The 19859-nt window shown below is 45.2% G+C and overlaps 2 protein-coding genes across 2 annotated transcripts in view; one reads left to right on the forward strand and one right to left on the reverse strand.

Moving 5' to 3' along the window:
* On the reverse strand, positions 1–16161 carry KBTBD4 (kelch repeat and BTB domain containing 4). Its single transcript, XM_077460964.1, has 4 exons — positions 16067–16161; positions 10460–11094; positions 6893–6999; positions 1–5230 (listed from the first exon to the last, which is right to left on the reverse strand). The coding sequence occupies exons 2-4, from the start codon at positions 11061–11063 to the stop codon at positions 4370–4372; spliced, it is 1572 nt and encodes a 523-aa protein (XP_077317090.1). The 5' UTR covers positions 11064–11094; positions 16067–16161; the 3' UTR covers positions 1–4369.
* The window catches only part of NDUFS3 (NADH:ubiquinone oxidoreductase core subunit S3), a 22778-nt gene continuing 19038 nt past the window's right edge, over positions 16120–19859 (forward strand). The window contains exon 1 of the mRNA XM_077460965.1: positions 16120–16277. Coding sequence (XP_077317091.1) covers positions 16235–16277 — 43 coding nt within the window. The 5' untranslated portion in view covers positions 16120–16234. The remainder of the gene's footprint in view (positions 16278–19859) is intronic.

Here is a 19859-nt window from a genome sequence, read left to right on the forward strand (position 1 = left end):
TTTTTGAAGTCTGAATTATAGGTATAATTTTATTTAAAGTTTAAAATAATCTGTAGCCAACCCAGTAATGGTACATTTCTTATTCCCAATTATGTTGAGAAAAGTGTTTGAAACCTTTGAATGTGAAATCAATCGCTATTTCCGCCGGTGGCCACAGTGTGCTCCAGTTTCTAGGACAGTGATGGCGAACCTTGGCACCCCAGATGTTTTGGAACTACATTTCCCATGATGCTCAACTACACTGCAGAATGCATGAGCATCATGGGAAATGTAGTTCCAAAACATCTGGGGTGCCAAGGTTCGCCATCACTGTTCTAGGAGATGGAACAGTTCAACCACCAACACAACCCCCCCCCAACTCTCAATACAATAACATGCAGTGAGTGGAAGTGGAATGTTGATCTCAATCCCTCCTTCAAAACTATTGTCTGTATTATCACCCTGCAGCCAAATTGACAGAACCCAATTTTTGTACAGTATAAAATAAAAAAATTTAATGAGGGCTTATTCAAACCAAAACAGTCCAGCTCATTACATGGCATTGTTAGATGGCTACAATTCAGATTTTAACAATTAAAGCAGGACATACATTAGGTAATACCATGGTTGCAGAGAAGAAGAAAAATAGCTTGATTCCCCCACCAACACATTCAATGTTGATGGAAGAATCCCTCTGGCGGAGCTTTTGTATTCTGACAATGGGAGGTTTCCCTGCCTTCAGAATACAATGATCACTGCTGGCTGCTATAGCCGCTGGCAGAGATTGATAAAAAAAAAAAAAACCTGGGAGGCTGGCTGTACTGAAGTCCATAGATCGATCCACTTCAAGTGATTGTAAGGATTCGTTTTTTTTTTTTTGTTTTTTTAAATAACAAACATGTCATACTTACCTGCTCTGTGCAAGGGTTTTGCACAGAGCAGCCCCGATCCTCCTTCTCTGAGGTCCCCCGGCGGCACTCCTGGCTCCTCTTCATTGGGTGCGCCCACAGAGAAACGGTTACCAAGGGAGCACCCGTGCGGGCACGCTCCAGAGTCCTGCTGCTGCGTCTATTGACACAGGCAGCAGGATTCGGCCCCACCCCCCCAGCTCCCGTGTCACTGGATTTGATTGACAGCCACGGAAGTCAATGGCTCCTGCTGTATCAATCTATCAAATGAGGACCCGAGACAGCGGCTGGAGCTGCTAGGCTTGTTCTTGTCGCTGGAACGATTGGGTCCAGGTAAGAAAAAGGGGGGTCTGAGGGGCTGCAGCACAGAATGAGTGCACTAAGGCGAAAAACATTGAAACTTTACAACTCCTTTCAGTACAACCAGCCTGCCCGTACATGGATTAAAATTCTGCCAGTCCCAGCTTAACTGGCCAAATTTCAATCCATCTATGGCTTTTGTTTGTCTTGTATTATCTTTGTCAAATTCCATAAGGGACCCAGGGACCTAATGCAAGTTACAAGCAAGTAGAAAGTATATTGGTGGAATTTTAGAGGCAAAACTAGATCATATTTAGATCCATCCCCTGGTTGCTGAATATCCCGATTGGACAGCTAACCCCCCACCATCACCACAATCTTCCGACCACACTGTTAGCAAGGAGATAAATACATAATGAGGGCTGACTAATGGCACTCATTACTGGAGACGAGCACATCCCTTCAGCACTTCAGGGGGTGGGGGTCAGTAACTCCATTACACAAATGCTGACTGTTCAATCACAAAAGTAAATGATCCTTTAGTGCTGGGGGTGCTGTGTGTTGTATCTGCCAGCGCAGTGGAAGTCTATTATAATCACACAGCCCTGCCTGCGATGATTGTTCATTCATAACAGTAAGAAGTCAACTTAGGCCCTTTCACAAGGGGCGGACTACGTAAAGAGCATCCGCCTGCTCAGCAGGGGATCTCTCCACTGGACAAATGGATGACAGGTCTGTGTACACTCCGCTATGCAGAGCAAAGTCGCACTATTCTCTATGGGGTAGTCGGATGGAAAAGGACCGCCTGTCTGTTTCTATCCAACTGTCATCTGATCCAATAAACGGAATGGATCCCCCCCATCTGTCTTTTTTTGGTGAAAAGGATCGGATGGCAGCAGACACATGTGCGCTGACTATGTCGCGCCATAGAGAACAATGGCTGGTCCAATCAGGTCTGCCTGAAAAACTTAAGAGGCGGACCTGATCGGATCGCCCGTGTGAAACCAGCCTTAGAGAGGGGGCAGGGGCCCAGTTCTGTTCTTTAACTCCTCCAATAGAAACACCCATAAATTGGGCTTCATATAGGGCTGGTGCTACAGCACAGCAATGACAGAATAATTCATGATTTTATTTTTGAACCACTGCATAAATGTTAACAGGACTAAATGTTTTGTGCACTGGGTCCCCTAGTTGATTTGACAAAGATTATTATACTGTAATACCTTTTCTTTAATCCATGGAGAAGACTGTCTTCCATGCCTCCAGCCATTTTAAGGGATTCCCCATCCCTTATAAAGCATCAATACAAATTATTTTGTCAGCTATATTGTCTACCCATTTATTATACTGTGTTTTAAAGGGAAGGTATAGTTTTAGTGAGTACATATACTGCGTTATTATAGCAGTGTTTACCTTAAAGCTGAACTCCGGGATAACTTTAACATCATAGTCGAATAAGGGAGGGATTAAACAAATGGTAATGTCACGTCTGAGGTTACCGGAACAAACTACTATGCCCATCATACAACAGGAACAGTAGTTCTCAAAGCCTGTGAATGTATGCGGGGTGCTGGGCAGGTATGTTGATAAGCCTACCAATTTCTTACAGCAGACTTAAAGTGGAAGTAAACTCCCCTTTCGTTTTCAGCCAAGGAAGCTGCCATCTTTGCCTCTGTTTAATCTTCAACTGCTATGATGCTGCACATGTGATTCGTTATGACACCAGCCATTGGATGGTTTGATAGTTTGGCTGAGAGCACAGCCAATGTGCAGTTAGCATTCCCGGCATGTCTTTTTTTTTAACTGTTTAAATCCATGGGTTTACTTCCACTTTAAGCCCCATACACATGGGCTGAATGACGGGAGGCATCGGCCGGTTCAATAAAAACCGGCTGACATTCGGCCCGTGTGTAAGGCACCCGGTCCAACAGAAGCTGACCGTTGGGCCGGGTTCTGTTGGACAAGCATGCTGGAAAGCCAGCACCTGCCAGGCTTCCAATCAGCGTTCTCAGCCAATAGTGGAGAGCGCTGATTGGAGTGTTCTGACCGGGGGGCCGTCCCCTTGTCAGAATACAACAGCTCAGCGAGGGGGGGGGGGGGGAATCACTGTACTAACAATAGATTGTTAATACAACGGCTTCGACCAGAGCTGTCAGTTTTTTTTCATTCAACTCAAAAAAACTAGTAGTGTGTACCAGGCATTAGGCATGATAGACCAGGAGTCTACTAATCTGTCCATCAAAAGACGCAATGTAAGTGAGTGAGTCAGATTGGCAGTCTGAGACTCCCGCGTCCTCCTACCAATGTAATTATGTCACTGCTGAGGGGCCAGGGGAATATTGTGCATAGCAGCCCCCAGTTTTACTAAAAGGAAATTAATGGAACAGGGACCCTTCTTCAGACTGATTCTAGAGGGGAACACTTGTATTGTAAATTGTTGGGAAATTAATTAAAAGCAAAAATAACCTTTGGAGTAATGCCAAAAATTTTCACGTGGAGTTCAGTTTTACAGTAATTTGTCAGGAGACGTTTTCCTTTTAACATGATTGCTCTTATTTTCATCACTGTAAAATATTATATATATCAGTTTGTAGATTGGCCACAAGGGGCAGCAAATCCTTCATTTGCACTCTGCTTTCCTCCCCAACTGTAGCAATAAAATATCAGCCAATCAAGCAGCATATGGTTTTGGATGAGCATACGTAATGAGCAAATATAGTTGCCCCCATGTACATATATACGTATAATTACTAGCTATATATAGAAACAAAGGAATTTCTTATAACACACATTGATGACACTATTTACATCTAACTAATCTCTTTTACACGTATATCTAAAAAATGATGTAACCAACTATACATTCCCTTTAAAGCTAGTCGTCAAACACACCATAATCTTTTTTTTTTTTTTTTTGTGGGGGGGGGGGGAGGGGTTCTATTTTCACCCTCAACCATATGTATTACTTTAGCTGGTTGTAACAAGGAACAAAGAAGCTTGAGGACATAAAGCTGGTTCAGCAGCCCCACTGTATTACACTGTTGGTCCCACCAATGTATTCACATTAGTTCGATTGTTTTCTCCGCGATTCTTTACAGCTGAGGTGTCATGACCTTTCTGCTAGCAAGATCATGGCTTGTCGAAGCGAATGCCTGTCTACACTTATACTCCCAATACAGACCTCATGCTAACAAGAACTGAAGGTTGGTAAGCAAGAAGCGAATGCCACTTGTTACCGTCACCACGGACGTGGCCGGATTGAGTTTGAATGTGTTGGCATCACCTTTCTTGTACTGATCACGGAACACATAGATGCAGCCATTGCAGCTGGCGATTTTCCAGAGTGAGGGTCGAGAGCTCCACACATCAGGGAGGCAGAGCCGTGTGAAGCTGTCCAGGAGAGGGTTGTAGCAGACCAGCGAGTCTCCCTCTGCTACAATGAACACCAAGTCCTTATGAACGGCAGCATGCATGCGTCCGGCAAAAGGCAGCAGGTACGGTTTCACATGGCACTTTTCAGTGTTGGTGTCAAAACACTGAATAAGGCGCGAGGGCTTGGTAAAAAAGTCCAGGTCGTTCTCCTCACCTCCAAATAAGTAGATGAGCCCATTGAGGTTTACGCCAGCAGCACCAGAGATAGAAACCTCTAATTGGCTGGTTTCCGTCCATACATTATCTTGTACTCGATAGTAAATGACCACATTGGAGAGAGAATCCTGCAACGTCTTCCCACCGAGGGAGTAGATAGCGTCCTTGCTGTGGACAGACACCAGCGTGTGTTGCAGACGGTCTCTAGGCAGAGGAGCGCAACGCTCCCAATCCATGGTCTCCATGTTACATTTCCACATTCGCCTGGGGATGGAGCCCCCTACCACATACAGGTCGGCCCCGTGCTTGCAGGCCGCTGTTATCTGGTGACACAGACTGTTCTGTCCACTGACACTTATAGAGTCATCCTGCGCACAATGTAGCGAGACTGCAATGGAGTGCGTGCGAGACTCCTCCTTACCAATCAGATAAATGTGCACATTTTCACCAATTTCCTAAAAAAAACAAAAAAAAACACAACATTTAAATATTACATACTCATATTCAATTACAGCCAAACTTCTAAAGACCCTGTGCCCTTGCTCATTTGGGTCAAAGTGAAAGCATTTTTTTTAACCACTTGCCGACTGCCCTATAGCAGTTTTACTGCTACAAGGTGGCCGCTGTGCACAGGATCACGTGTATAATTTATATTTATGTGTGTGTGTGTGTGTGTGTTATCCTGCAATTCCGGGTTTGGGGAGCGAATGTGCGTCACTGGCGGCTCACTCCCGCTGTTATTATACACAGCGGGGCAGAAGCCGATCGGCGGGTACAGTGGAATCAATGTCTGCTGGCACACGCTGATCATCCTAAAGAGAGACAGAACAACAGTCTGCCTATGTAAAAAAGGAAGATCGCTGTTCTGACAGGAGGGAAGGCAATGATCCTGTGTCTCTGCAAAGCAGAGACATGAATCCATGTTTTCCCCTATTAAAAGTGCCTCCCAAACTGTAATAAAACACTGGCTAGACACACCTCACGCCTGATGTTAACCCTTTCCCAGCCAGTGTCATCAGTACAGCGACAGTGCATAGGTTTAGCACTGATCACTGTATTAGTGTCACTGGTTCTCAAAAAAAAAAGTGTCAAGTAGTGTCCAATTTGTAGCCGCAATATTGCTGTCCCGCTATATGTCACTGATCTCTGCCATTACTAATAAAAAAAAAAAAAATTAAAGAAAAATTCAATAAACATATCTCATAGTTTGTACACGCTATAACTTTTGCGCAAACCAATCAATATACACTTATTGGTATTTTTTTGTACCAAAGATGAGTAGCCAAATACATATTGGCCTAAATTGATGAAGAAATTAATTTTTTTTTACTTTTTTTTTTATTGGATGTGTTTTATAGCAGAAAGTAAAAATTATTATTTTTTTTTGTTAAATTTCCAGTATTTTAGTTACAGCACAAAAAATAGAAAAAAATAAGTTTTATTTGTGGGGAAAAAAAGGACAAACATTTTATTTGGGTACAGTGTCGCACGACCGCGCTATTGTCAGTTAAAGTAGCACAGTGCCAGATTGCAAAAAATGGCCTGGTCATGAAGAGAAGATAAATTTTCCAGAGCTGAAGTGTTTAAAGCCTAAGAAATATACTCATTTAAAAGGTCCTCAAAAAACTCCTCTCCAGGTGTTATAGACCCAGCCTGTCTTCACCAGATATTTCTGGAGACTTCTGACATTTGTAGGAGATGTAATAAGGATAAAGGAATGTACTTGCACATTTGGTAGGAATGCAACAAAATCTTTTCTTTTTATCAAAAACATTTTTTGGATCTACTGAGAGTTTTTTTACCCCATCACCAAACATCACTTTATTGTCCATCTTCCTGGGTTCTTACAAGTCCCGACAGGCATATCTATTATGGCAACTTCAGCCTGCATTTCGGGTGCGGTAACCGCAGGGAAGACCATGCGATATTCCTGTGGTCGCGTTTTTGAAAAGATGCATGCGCCTTTTTGTTTACTGCAGAAGCGCAGGCGTGGCAGGCCATTCATTTGAATAGGCTGCAGTGCCCACGCAAACACTAAGGTGTGAACTTAGCATAAAAGGTAAACTTTACAATAATGTTTCACAACTTCATTAAAATTACACTTTAGGAAAAGATACCTTCAGGCTAGACAGCAGTATTTCAGAAAACTCTTCTCTCTCTTCCTTGTTGTAGTGGATCCAGTTCTTTATAGCAGAGGTGGGATTCTGAGAACAGGGGACTCCATCTGATTGGAATAAAGGCATTAATCCTTACAAATCAATACAAAACAAAAGAATACTCATTACCAGGGATGAGCTCAGGCAGGTTCAGACATAAGCCCGACAGACAATCCTAGGCGGAAGGGCATTCCCTGCCCCACAGCCACACAGATGTCTATGTACAGCTGCAGGGCATGCCTCCACCACCTATGCTTAACTGTCCACTTTGACAGCTTCCTGGCAGGATAGCTCAGGCGGGTTCCGACTCGCATCTGAACATGGCTGAGCTCATCCCTATTCTTTACTGAGCTAGGTACACAAAAACTTTCTTTTTTTTTTTTTTTTTTTTATAAAAGAGTGGTTTCCTAAATATAAATAACTGACATTTGGAAACAAAGTGCTGCTCCTCTACCAAGATGATTCCTCCATACAGAGAAACAGTGTTTAAAAGTTATTCCGCGTACACACGACCGGACTTTCCAACAGACTAGGTCCGACGGGATCCGTCTGCCAATCTGATTGTGTATGGGCTAGTTCGATCGTTTAAAAAAAATTAAAATAAAATCAGATGGACAAAAAAAAAAAAAAAAATCGGGAAACCGTTTGTCTGCGTGCTAGTCCAAAGGACCAAATACGACACAACACAAGGGCAGCTATTGGCTACTGGCTATTGAACTTCCTTGTCTAGTTCCGTTTACGTCATCACGTTCAAAACGAACGGACTTTCGAAACGGACTAAGGGTCCTTTCACACGGGGCGGATCAGTGATGATCCGCCCCATGGATATCCGCTTGCCACTGAGCTGAGCAGGAAGATGACAGGTCCGTCTCTGCACACTGTGCAGGGACGGACCTGTCAGAGCGCCGCTCTCCCCTATGGGAGATCGGATGAAGACGGACCGCAGAGTCCGTCGTCACCCAATCCGATCCTCTGACGGATCGAAAAGTAGGTTTTTCCTCCGTCACACTTTTTCGGAGTGGGTCCATGGAGCATCCATTCAGGTCCGCCTGATAAACTGACAGGCGGACCTGAACGGATCGGCCATGTGAAAGAGGCCTTAGTCCGTTTGTGTGTGGTCAAGTCCGTTTGTTCGGAAAGTCCATCGGAACTCCGCCGAAAGTCTGTCGGGAAGACCGTCGGACCTAATCTGCCGGAAAGTCCGGTCGCGTGTATGCGGCATTAGAGTTTTATCTAAACCCCAAAGCAAAAATTTAGTATATTGCAGAGCACTGTTCCTTAAATACAACGGCTGCATTCATTTCTTATTCGGCTTTTTTTTTCTTTATTTTCACCTTGTGATCCAGCCAACAGCCAAGTCTGTTATTTTTTTTACTTCCTTTAACAGGCCAGGCTGTCCTGCAAAAGTAGCAGTTAGAGGATTGCAACAAACCATTTAACAAGGGGTGCTTGCAATAGTGATCTTTTATTAATTTATGTAAAACCTTTATCTCAAAGAAAAAAAAAACAACTGTTGCTGTAACTGCTTAAAAAGTGTTAGCAGGAGTCTGGCTTTATTTGTTTGTCAAGTCCATCCATGGCTGATTTCTTTCCTGCAACCATGGGCTGCAGGACAGAAATTTGCTTCATTCCCTCATCAAACACAGATAATGTTGATGAGGGAATCCATCTTGCAGAGCCATTGTCTTCTCACAGAGGGGAAGGAGGTCTGGGGGAAGCCAGTGATTATTGGTAGAGGCTATAGCAGCCACTAGAGGTAATCGCAGTTAAAAACCCAGCAGGCTGGTTGTACCAAAGTTGATCGATCAACTTTCTTAATTCGGTCTGCCCATACACAGTTCGAATCTTGGCCGGTTCCTGCTGAACCGGACAAGATTCGAACCACGTATGGCCTGCCTTAGACTGCTAGAATGCTACCCTCTCCCCAGACTGACAATGCTGCCGTCCACGGGTGGCTCCGCTGTTTCTCTATAAAGTGCAGCCACCCTAAAACAGGAAGTGTGTTATTGGTCCAATCACCAGATGAAAATAAAGAAAAAAGCCCAATAAAAGAAAACTATTGCAGTTACTACATGTAAGAATTTATTACAATTTTTGTTTTGGGTTTTTAAAAATATTTTCATCGTGGTTATGCTATCGTGGTTTTCCCCCTCCCAACCTCATATTAGTTCGTAGTGGAAAGACAGGGAAACCAAAAAATATTTATTGTTATTTTTAAGCTACAGGAATGTTATTCTATTGTGGGGTTTTTTTCCCCCTTCTTCCCCTTTTTTCTGATTTGGATCAATGAGCTGCAATGAATGTTCAGGTCAGAAGATGTTAAAATATTCTTCCTGAAATGTTCACTGTATAGTGATAAGGATATATGGAATGTTGTAAAATCTCAAATGTTTGTCTTGAAAATTTCAATAAAAACCATTGAAACAAATGTTTTTAATCACTGGTGCAGAAATAATCTAGTCTCTGCTCTACTAATGCCGTGTACACAGGACCGGACTTTGACAGCAAAGGTCCGACGGAATGAATCCATCTGACAATTTGATCGTGTGTGGGCTCCATCGGACCTTTGCTGTCCAAAAATCTGATGGACTTTAGAAATAGAACAAGTTCCTATCAAGAAATCTGTTCGTCTGTATGCTACTCCGATGGACAAAAACTGACGCTAGGGCAGCTATTGGCTATGAACTTCCTTATTCTAGTCCGGTATTACGTTTGAATACGCCGGACTTTGGTGTGATTGTGTATTGGCAAGTCTGTTCATTCGTAAAGTCCGAACAGCATTAGTCTCTGACACTATCTAGTTCTCTGCTTTACTTTTTTAACACAACATTCATAGCCAAGGTCCTTGTTACTAAAAACGGTCTTATGCTGGCCATACCCATCGCAATATTCAGGCAATTTCTAACAGATTTTGGCTGAAAAAAAAAAAAAGGGACCTACCCCTGCCAATGTTAACCATCTCACATTTCTGATAACAACTGCAAATGGTAGGTTTGATATTTTTTTTTTTTTCAATCTGATTGAAAATTGTCTGAAAATGGGGCTAGACTTCCACTGTCTTCTGCACACGCCTCAACATAGAAGCCGTCGCTAACAGCTCAGCGTGGGACCGGCTACAGAAAAGGTATGTGTAGCGATCTCTTCCCCATAGGGTTAGACAGGTTTGTTTTAGAATCTGGCTGCAGGTGGGTGTAAGCCGGCCGGATTCAAATATCTCCGGCCCCGGTTCCCAGCATGGGGTCCGGTGCGTCCCTGTTCACTGGTTCAGGTGCGATTCAGGTCCGAATTTTTGCCTGAATTCACACCTGAACCGGACACAAAAGACGCACAGGACCCTTCTAAAATCCAGACCATGGCCGCCCCTGACCTGTCTTAACCGGCCACACTCGCCTGTCATGTGACTTGGATGCGGGGAATGCTGCATCCAATTTGCATATATTTGAATCCAGCCTTTGAGTTTGTTAGGTTTTGGATGAACCTCTACTTTAACAGTTTTTTAGACACCATCACATATCTGGCTCTACCGACCTGCGAGGATGTCTGTCAGAAGCCGTAAAGGTAAGTTCAGAAACTCTTCGGTGTCAAACAGCTGTGACAGGTGGGTTTTGGCACAGTGTTTAGCTGCAGTATAGAGTGCCGTGTCACTGTGCTGGTCTGCCAGCCACATGATCTGCAGGCAGTTTTTCACCTGTACAGTCCTCACCAGGAAACGAGAGCACTCCTCAAATAAAGCTGTCAACTGGTACATATCAGCCACCTCATATGTTTCCTGCAGCTCCTCCAGCCTCAGCTTCACTGTTCCATGATAAATGTAATCCACCAGCAGCTGGAAAACACTCTCGCTGACATCCTGAAGCTGGATGACACGGTTGCGACCCTCTTTTAAATTGGATGCAAACATAGAGCGGAAGAAGCAGCTCTGAGCAGATAGGACAAGTCGGTGCAGCTGGAATTCCTTTCCTTCCACTAGGATGGTGACATCGGCAAACAGCTCCTCCTCCATACACAGCTTCATGATGCTTTGGGCCACCCGGCTGCTGTGTGAGCGGTCTGTAAATGTATAAGTCACAAAGTAATTCTCCTCTGTGGAGTTAGTGAGGTTCTGGGAAGCAGCTTCTTGTGAAGCATCCATGCTTTACACCAGACTGTGAGTGATAAAGTGCCTGAAAAAGAGACAACAAATGATTAAAGTCCATAATAAAGTACTGAAGAAGGGGCATAACAGATAACTAAAGCACACCTTCACCTTTCACAAAAAAAAAAAAAAAAAAACACATGAACCTTTCCCCCATAACATTCCTTCCCCTCCACGGAGTAAAATAACAGATCTTTTTTTTTGGGGGGGGGGGGATTATTTGTCAGAAAAGACAACCGGTCCCTGATGATGTCAGAGAAGAACGGTGGCAGGAAACCTGGTGTGTGGTATCTGAACAGTGACCGGCCCCTGATGATGTTATAAAAGAACGGTGGCAGGGAACCTGGTGTGTGGCACCTGAACAGTGACCGGCCCCTGATGATGTCATAAAAGAACGGTGGCAGGGAACCTGGTGTGTGGCACCTGAACAGTGACCTGCCCCTGATGATGTCATAAACGGTGGCAGGGAACCTGGTGTGTGGCACCTGAACAGTGACCGGCCCCTGATGATGTCAGAGAAGAACGGTGGCAGGAAACCTGGTGTGTGGTATCTGAACAGTGACCGGCCCCTGATGATGTCATAAAAGAACAGTGGCAGGGAACCTGGTGTGTGGCACCTGAACAGTGACCGGCCCCTGATGATGTCATAAAAGAACGGTGGCAGGGAACCTGGTGTGTGGCACCTGAACAGTGACCGGCCCCTGATGATGTCACAGAAGAACGGTGGCAGAGAACCTGGTGTGTGGTACCTGAACAGTGACTTGCCCCTGATGATGTCATAAAAGAACGGTGGCAGGAAACCTGGTGTGTGGCACCTGAACAGTGACCAGCCCCTGATGATGTCAGAGCAGAACGGTGGCAGGAAACCTGGTGTGTGGCACTTGAACAGTGAATTATATAGTAGGACAACACTGAATTTGATTTTTTTCATTTGTCAGCACAAACAAAATAAAGCTGAACTCCAGAAAAATGTAAAGTTCCCCTTGCTCTGGGGTTGCCCCCGCACTTGCACATGTACACTTTATTGTCAAAAGTATTGGGGCACCTTCCTTTACACGCACATGAACTTTACAGTGGCTGTAAACCCTTACAAACCACTTTGACCTACAGGTAAGCCTAGATTAAGGTTTACCTGTAGGTCCAAGACATATCTCCTAAACCTACACGGTTTAGGAGATATTTACAAAAAGACAGGCACCACTGTCTACGGTGCATGCACCACAGACATCGGTGTGCAGGCGCACTGAGCATGCCGCTGCTAACGGCAATATGCCGTTATTGGCGGCTCCCGTGCGCATGAGCGGGAGTGACGTCATCGCTGCTCCATCGCCGTGAGTGGCCGGAGCAGCGATACCCGGAAGAAGATGGACGCTCCGTGCTACAGGGGACAGTGGTGACATCGCTGGCTCCTGTGTCAGGTAAGTGACACATAATGGGCTACTATACAATGCATAGTAGCCCATTATGCTTTACCTTTGCAGGGAGACAAAGAGGAAGTAAACACATCAGGGTTTACTTCCTCTTTAATGGCACCCCAGTCTTAATCCTTGTACATACGGTTCGATTGTTGGCAAGGGGATAGTCTGTTGACAGACTGTTGTCCTAAAATCTTACCGTCAATATGCTCCTTTTGACAACTGTTGTCCAATTTTCCGCCAACAAATGTTGGATGGCAGGGTAGTACATTTCTGGCGAACAACGGTTTGACGTCAGCTTTTTGGATGGTCAGTACACAAATCCGTCACACAAAAGTCGAAAATACAAACACACATACTCGGAATCAATGCTCACCAAACATTATCGGCAGAAGGGGCCAAAAGGGTGGTGCTCAAGAGCTGAAAATCCTCATAGTACGTCACTACATTCGTGTTTGTGGCACGACAATTGTGTAACATTAGTATGCATGACAAGACAAGACAAGATCCTAGCACACTCCCTTTTGACAAAAACCAGATGCTCGGTTGGCCAACAATTGTACCGTACGAGGCTTTAGTCCGTAGGGCTCAATATTGAGTTGGCCCACCCTTTGCAGCTATAACAGCTTCAACTCTTCTGGGAAGGCTGTGCATAAGGTTTAAAAGTGTGTCTATGGCAGTAATGGCGAACCATGGCAACCCACATATTTTGAAAATACATTTCCCATGATGCTCATGCACTCTGCAGTGTAGTTGAGCATCATGGGAATTGTAGTTCCAAAACATCTGGGGTGCCAAGGTTCACCATCACTGGCCTATGGGAATGTTTGACTATTCTTCCAGAAGAACATTTGTGAGATCAGGCACTGATATTGGAATGAGAAGGCCTGGCTCACAGTCTCCTCTCTAATTCATCCCAAAAGTGTTCTATCGGGTTGAGGTCAGGACTCTGTGCAGGCCAGTCAAGTTCCTCCACCCCAAACTCGCTCATCCACACTATATTGCCAAAAGCATTGGGCCACCCCTCCAAATTATTTGGTGGAGGGGGGATTATGGTGTGAGGTTGTTTTTCAGGGGTTGGGCTTGGCCCCTTAGTTCCAGTGAAGGGAACTCTTAAGGCGTCAGCATTCAAAAATAAATTTTGAACAATTTCATGCTCCCAACTTTGTGGAAACAGTTTGGGGGTGGCCCTCTCCTGTTTCAAAATGACTGCGCACCAGAGCTGTGCCGCGGCGATTCGAGGTAGACGTTTGGCTCCCCCTCCTTCCCCCGCAGTGTTCTGGGACACATCACAGGTGCCAGAAGAATACATGACCATTGACAAGGCACAGCACAGCTCACGCACAATAGGAAAACTGGTGTGAAGCCACAAAGCTTCACTGCCGGTTTCCCTTAGTCATGATGGCGGCGCCAGCACCCCAATAGCCAACTGAAGAATCAGCTCAGGTGAGGACACCTGGCTGGATCTCTGGACAAGTAAGTGTCCTTATATTAAAAGTCAGCAGCTACAGTATGATTAGCTGCTAATATTACATTGTGGGGGGGGGCTGGGGCTTCTCTTTAAGGATAAGCTGTAGATTTAAAAATTAAAAATTACTTTTGAGAGGACATTCACATGTCAAAGTTTATATGAGACTTTAGTGACTGGGTTCACATATTACTCAGAAACAAATTTCTTTTACTTTCTTTACCCTTTGTTACATAGCTCGGTGCCTGTGGTGGGAGGTTGTTTGCTCAGCGGGAATGCGGTATAATCAGAACAAACTGCACTCCTGTGATAGAAAATGAGTATTCCTTAAGAACAATAAGGGGAATCTTGCAATGGGAACACCTGTTCTAGAGACAACTGTCAAAAAAGTGGAATTCCTCTCACTGTGGGATTTCCTCTAACTTCCTGTTGCATCCAAGGGGACAGGAAGTGAAGAGAAATTTCTCCAATGGTACAAAAACAACAACAACAAAAAAAAAGGGAAGGAGGAACAGGCAGGGATTTTAAATCTTCCCTACGATAGCCATAACCCATTTTTTTTAATAAAAACTAATAGATAAATAAATAAAAAAAACATTCAGGCTATTTATACATTTTTAGGTATATTGAAAACCAAAACGTTGTTTCCCCATTTTGAATAGAGGGATTACATTGAGTAGAATGTTTACATTTCCCTCCCTTTTGGTCTCAATGACAATGTGTTATTAGTAGGGATGAGCTCAGGCATTTTTTGGATCCATCTAGGTGAGCCTACCAGGATGCTGTCACTGTACTGAGCCAATCAGAAGTACTGAGCCAATCCCCACCCAGCAGCCACAGGTATACAAGGGGCATGTACACGTATGGTCTGCAGGGGTGGGTAATGTCTCCGCTACATAGGATTGGCTGTCTGCAGGGGTGGGTAATGTCTCCGCTACATAGGATTGGCTGTCTGCAGGGGTGGGGAATGTTTCTGCTACTTATGATTGGCTGTCCACAGGGGTGAGGAATGTCTCTTCTATTTATGATTGGCTTTATGCAGGGGTATGGAATGTCTCTGCTACTTATGATTGGCTGTCTACAGGAGTGAGGAATGTCTCTGCTACTTATGATTGGCTGACTGCAGGGGTGGGGAATGTCTCTGAAACTTAGGATTGTCTGTCTGCAGGGGTGGGGAATGTCCCCGCTACTTATGATTGGCTGTCTGCAGAGGTGGGGAATGTCTCCGCTACTTATGATTGGCTGTCCGCAGGGGTGGGGAATGTCTCTGCTGGTTATGATTGGCTGTCTGCAGGGGTGGGGAATGTCTCTGCTGGTTATGATTGGCTGTCTGCAGGAGTGGGGGAATGTCTCTGCTACTTATGATTGGCTGTCTGCAGGGGTGGGGAATGTCTCTGCTACTTATGATTGGCTGTCTGCAGGGGTGAGGAATGTCTCTGCTACTTATGATTGGCTGTCTGCTGTGACTGTTTCCTGGTGGGATAGCCAAAACGCATGTCTGAACATCCCTGTTAGGGTGAATTTAAAGTGAACAGAGCCTCACGACCTGAGTGTGGCGATAAAAATCTGCCAGGTGGTTTAAACCCCCATAACACTCTCTACAATAAATTCCTAGCTGTGCCTTTATATATATTTTATAAAATGTGGAGCAGAGGTAGAACAGTCACCGGCACCATCCAGAGTCCTGTGGGCCGACTTACCACAAGTTGGCCATAAGTGGACCTGTTGCCCATAGCAACTGTACTCACTGATTAGGACTAGCTCCACTACAGAAAAAAAAAACATGTTTCAGCTGCCCACAACAACCAATCAGATCATTGAGGGGGCGGATTCCTAAAAACTGCAGGTGCCAACAGCACCCAATCAGGTTCCAGCAGACTAATCTGGACCACCCTGGGCAGAAAAAGTGTAGTTGCCCATGGCAACCGGCATCCTCGAGGCCTAGAGAAAAAGTGGAGCCAATCCTCCAACGGGGATTGAGGGAAGGGATTGGAGGCTACAAGCTTTGTCCGGGGAAGGTAGTGTCACGTGGCATCGTACGACACACAGGCTGCCATGGCAAACCAGCACTGTACACCCCCGGGGTCCTCAACGAAACCCTCCCACCCGGCATTTACCGTCCCCGCTTCTGTCCGCTCCTCCTCTCGCCCTTTACACCCGGAACTCTCCTTGCCCTGCTTTAACACACCGGAAGTCGCCCGGAAGACTTTCCTTGGCGGACCGGACCCGGCCGGGAGGGGTTTCCGGGCTCTCTGCTTGTCCTTGTCTGTCAGTGACTGGGAAGAATGTTGGCTGGAGTGCGGGCGGTACGGGGCCTGCTCCGGGGAGGTGAGACATGGAGGACACCTACCGACAGGAGAACCTTTGCTGTAACCCGTAACAACCTTATATAACGCAAGGCTCCCTTCTGTAACCCATAGCAACCTTTGCTCAGCAGAAGGACCTCTGCTGTAACCTATAGATACCTTGCTTGACAGCAGAACATTGCTGTAACCTATAGCAACCTTGCCTGGAATAAGGGCCTCTGCTGTAAACAATAGCAATTTACTTTGGCAGAAGGCTTCTTTTTAAACCCATAGCAACCTTGCATGGTGTAAGACACTCTGTTGTCACCTATAGCAACCTTGATTGCCAGAAGGACCTGTTCTGTAACCCATAGCAACCTTATGTGGGATAAAAACGTATACTGTAACCCATAGCAGCCATGATTGGCAAAAAGATCTTTACTGTAATCCATAGCAACCTTGCTCAGCATAAGCCTCCCTTCTGTAACCCATAGCAACCTTGGTCAGCATAAGGCTCCCTTTTGTAACCCATAGCAACCTTTGCTTGGCAGAAGGACCACCTCTGTAAGCTATAGCTACTTTGCTTGGAATGATAACCTCTGCTGCGGCCCATAGCTCCCTCTCTGTAACCCCTAGCAGCCTTGCTTAACAAAAGCACCTCTATTGTAAACTTTAGCTACCTTATTTGGCAGAAGGCTCTCCGCTGTAACACATTGCAAGCAACCTTGCTTGGAATGAGAACCTCTGCTGTAACCCATAGTAACCTTGCTCAGCATAAGACTTCTTTTCTTAATCCATAGCAACCTTGCCTGGAATAAGGGCCTCTGCTGTAAATTATACAATTTACCTTAGCAAGAAGGCTTCTTTTTAAACCCAGAGCAACCTTCCATGGTGTATAACTCTCTGCTGCAACTCATAGCAACCTTGTTTAGCAGAAGGACCTGTTCTGTAACCCATAGCAATCTTGCTTGGCATGAGAACCTCTGCTGTAGCCCATAGCAGCCTTGCTCAGCATAATAACTTCTGCTGTAACCCATAGCAGACTTGCTGAGCATAAGGCTCCCTTCTGTAACCCATAGCAACCTTACTTGACAGACTTTTGCTGTAACCCATAGCAACCTTGCTTAACATAAGGCTCCCTTTTGATACGTATAGCAACCTTGCTTAACATAAGGCTCGCTCTCTGTAACCCATAGCAACCTTGCTTAACGGAAGAACCTCTACTGTATCCTTTAGCTACCTTGTTTGGCAGAAAGGCTCTCTGCTGTAACACACAGCAACCTTGCTTGGAATGAGATCCTCTGCTGTAACCCATGGCAACCTTGCTCAGCATAAGACTTTTCCTTAACCCATAGCAACCTTGCCTGGAATAAGGGCCTCTGCTGTAAATGATCCAACCTACTAGAGCTGCACGATTCTGGCCAAAATGAGAATCACAATTTTTTTTTTTTTTGCTTAGAATAAAAAGATCACAATTCTCTCACAATTCTCGCAAATACATTGTGACAAAAAATATTGCAACAACTACCATTTTATTCTGTAGGGTGTCTACTAAAAAAAATATATATAATGTTTGGGGGTTCTAAGTAATTTTGTAGCAAAAAAAAAAAAAAAATGATTTTAACTTGAAACCAACAAATATCAGAAAAAGGTTTAGTGTTTAAGTGGTTAAACTTTTTCCACTTACACACAAAGTCTAGTCCATGGACAAATTGTTACAATGTTTATACATGAGTTCATTTGATAAAGAATGTTTTGATTCTGGGCAGACTGCCCAGTTTTTCTCTTCCTTTCTTTTGAGGGCTGTGGCATCAAAATAGCAGAGAGAATTCTTTGCATAGAAAGAATTGTGAAACACTTTAGTCAAGATCACGATGACGATTCTTGTCAATTAATTGTGCAGCTCTACAACCTACCTTGGCAGAAAGTAGGCTTATTTTTAAACCCATAGCAACCTTGCATGGTTTATGATTCTCTGCTGTAACTCATAGCAACCTTGCATGGTTTATGACTCTCTGCTGTAACTCATAGCAACCTTGTTTAGCAGAAGGACCAGAAGCCTATCAGACTTTAAACAAACCTTTCCGTGGATTTCTGTCCAAAGGGCGTTGGCCGTGAACTTGTATTGAATACACACGGCAAAACTTTTTCAGCCAACTTTCACCAAATCACGTGTTTTTTCTGCTCTTTACCGTCACTTTTTGGTCAATTTCTGTATTGTTGTCTGATCTTTTGTGTTGGTTCTGAGCATGCGTGTTTGTATTTTGGACTTAAGTCTGATGGTTTTCTGTACACATGATCGGACTTTGCTCCATCGGACTTTTGTTGCCACCAAGTTTGTTTGCAGAGCGAACTTTTGTCCGATTAAAACCCAAAAAGTTTGTCTGACAGAGCCTACACACGTTCAGATGTTGCCTTAAAACAGCTTATTTGCATGTTGTCAAAAGTCTGATCGTGTGTATGGGCCTTTAGGGTTTTTTTTTTTTTAACAACTTTATTTTAAGTGTCACATGGTGACAGCAGAGTGGTGACCTGTAGTGCCATGTAGTACAGTTTGGAAAAATGCAGATATGCTACATTTTTAACTTACCTGGTATGGAAGCCCCCGAAGCGACCCTCATTCTTCTCCTCTATCCCAGAGTGACTTCCGGGTGTCGCGGCTCTTGCGCTGTGACTGGCTGGAGCCGTGATTACGTCACCCCTGTGCACGATCGCCATTAGCAGCGGCATGCTCAGTGCGCCTGCGCGCCGCTGTCTACAGTGCATGCGCCATAGACATCATTGCTAGTCTTTTGCAAATATCTCCTAAACCGTGTAGGTTTAGGAGATAATTGTTGCACCTACAGGTAAGCCTTATGCCGCGTACACACGATCGGACTATCCGGCAGACTTAGTCTGGCGGACAAACCGCCAGACTTTGCAGCGGAGGTCCGCCAGACTTTCTGAACGAGCGGACCTGCCCACACACGACCAGACTTTGCCGGCAGAGTGGGTCCGGCGGACAAACCACCAAACTATGGTGGGAGTCCACCAGCCTTTTGAAATTAATGGACTTGCCCACACACGGAGAAAAGTCCATTCATTTTGAACGTGGCTCCAGGTAGACGGGAGTAGAGCAGGAGGTCAATGTAACCGCCTCCATCGGCAAGATTGACGCATTGCTGGCCCCTTCACCTGGTATGGACATAAACGGGAAGCCCTACCCCGAAAAAACGGAGTGGGAGTCCCCTCCCCAAGTCCATATCAGACCCTTATCCGAGCACGCAGCCCGGCCGGTCAGGAAAGGGGGTGGAGACGAGCGAGCGCCCCCCCCCCCCTCCGAGCCGTACCGGGCCGCGTGCCCTCAACATGTTGATGAGGACAAGGGCATCTTCCCGACAACCCCGGCCGTTGGTTGTCAGGGTCTGAGGGTGGGGGGCTTATCGTAATCCTTTAATAAGGAGGCCCCCAGATCCTGGCACCCCCACCCTATGTGAATGAGTATTGGGGTACCCCTACCCATTCACATGGTGAAAAAAGTGTAAATAAAACACAACACAAGGTTTTAAAATAATTTATTGCACAACTCAGGTGGTATTCCATCTTGGGGGGGTCTTCTCGCCGGACTTCTCCGCTATCTTCTGCT

Source organism: Lithobates pipiens, unplaced genomic scaffold (genome assembly GCF_037356315.1).
Source record: "Lithobates pipiens isolate NorthernLeopardFrog02 unplaced genomic scaffold, aLitPip1_a1.2 Scaffold_10, whole genome shotgun sequence".
Taxonomy (NCBI): domain Eukaryota; kingdom Metazoa; phylum Chordata; class Amphibia; order Anura; family Ranidae; genus Lithobates; species Lithobates pipiens.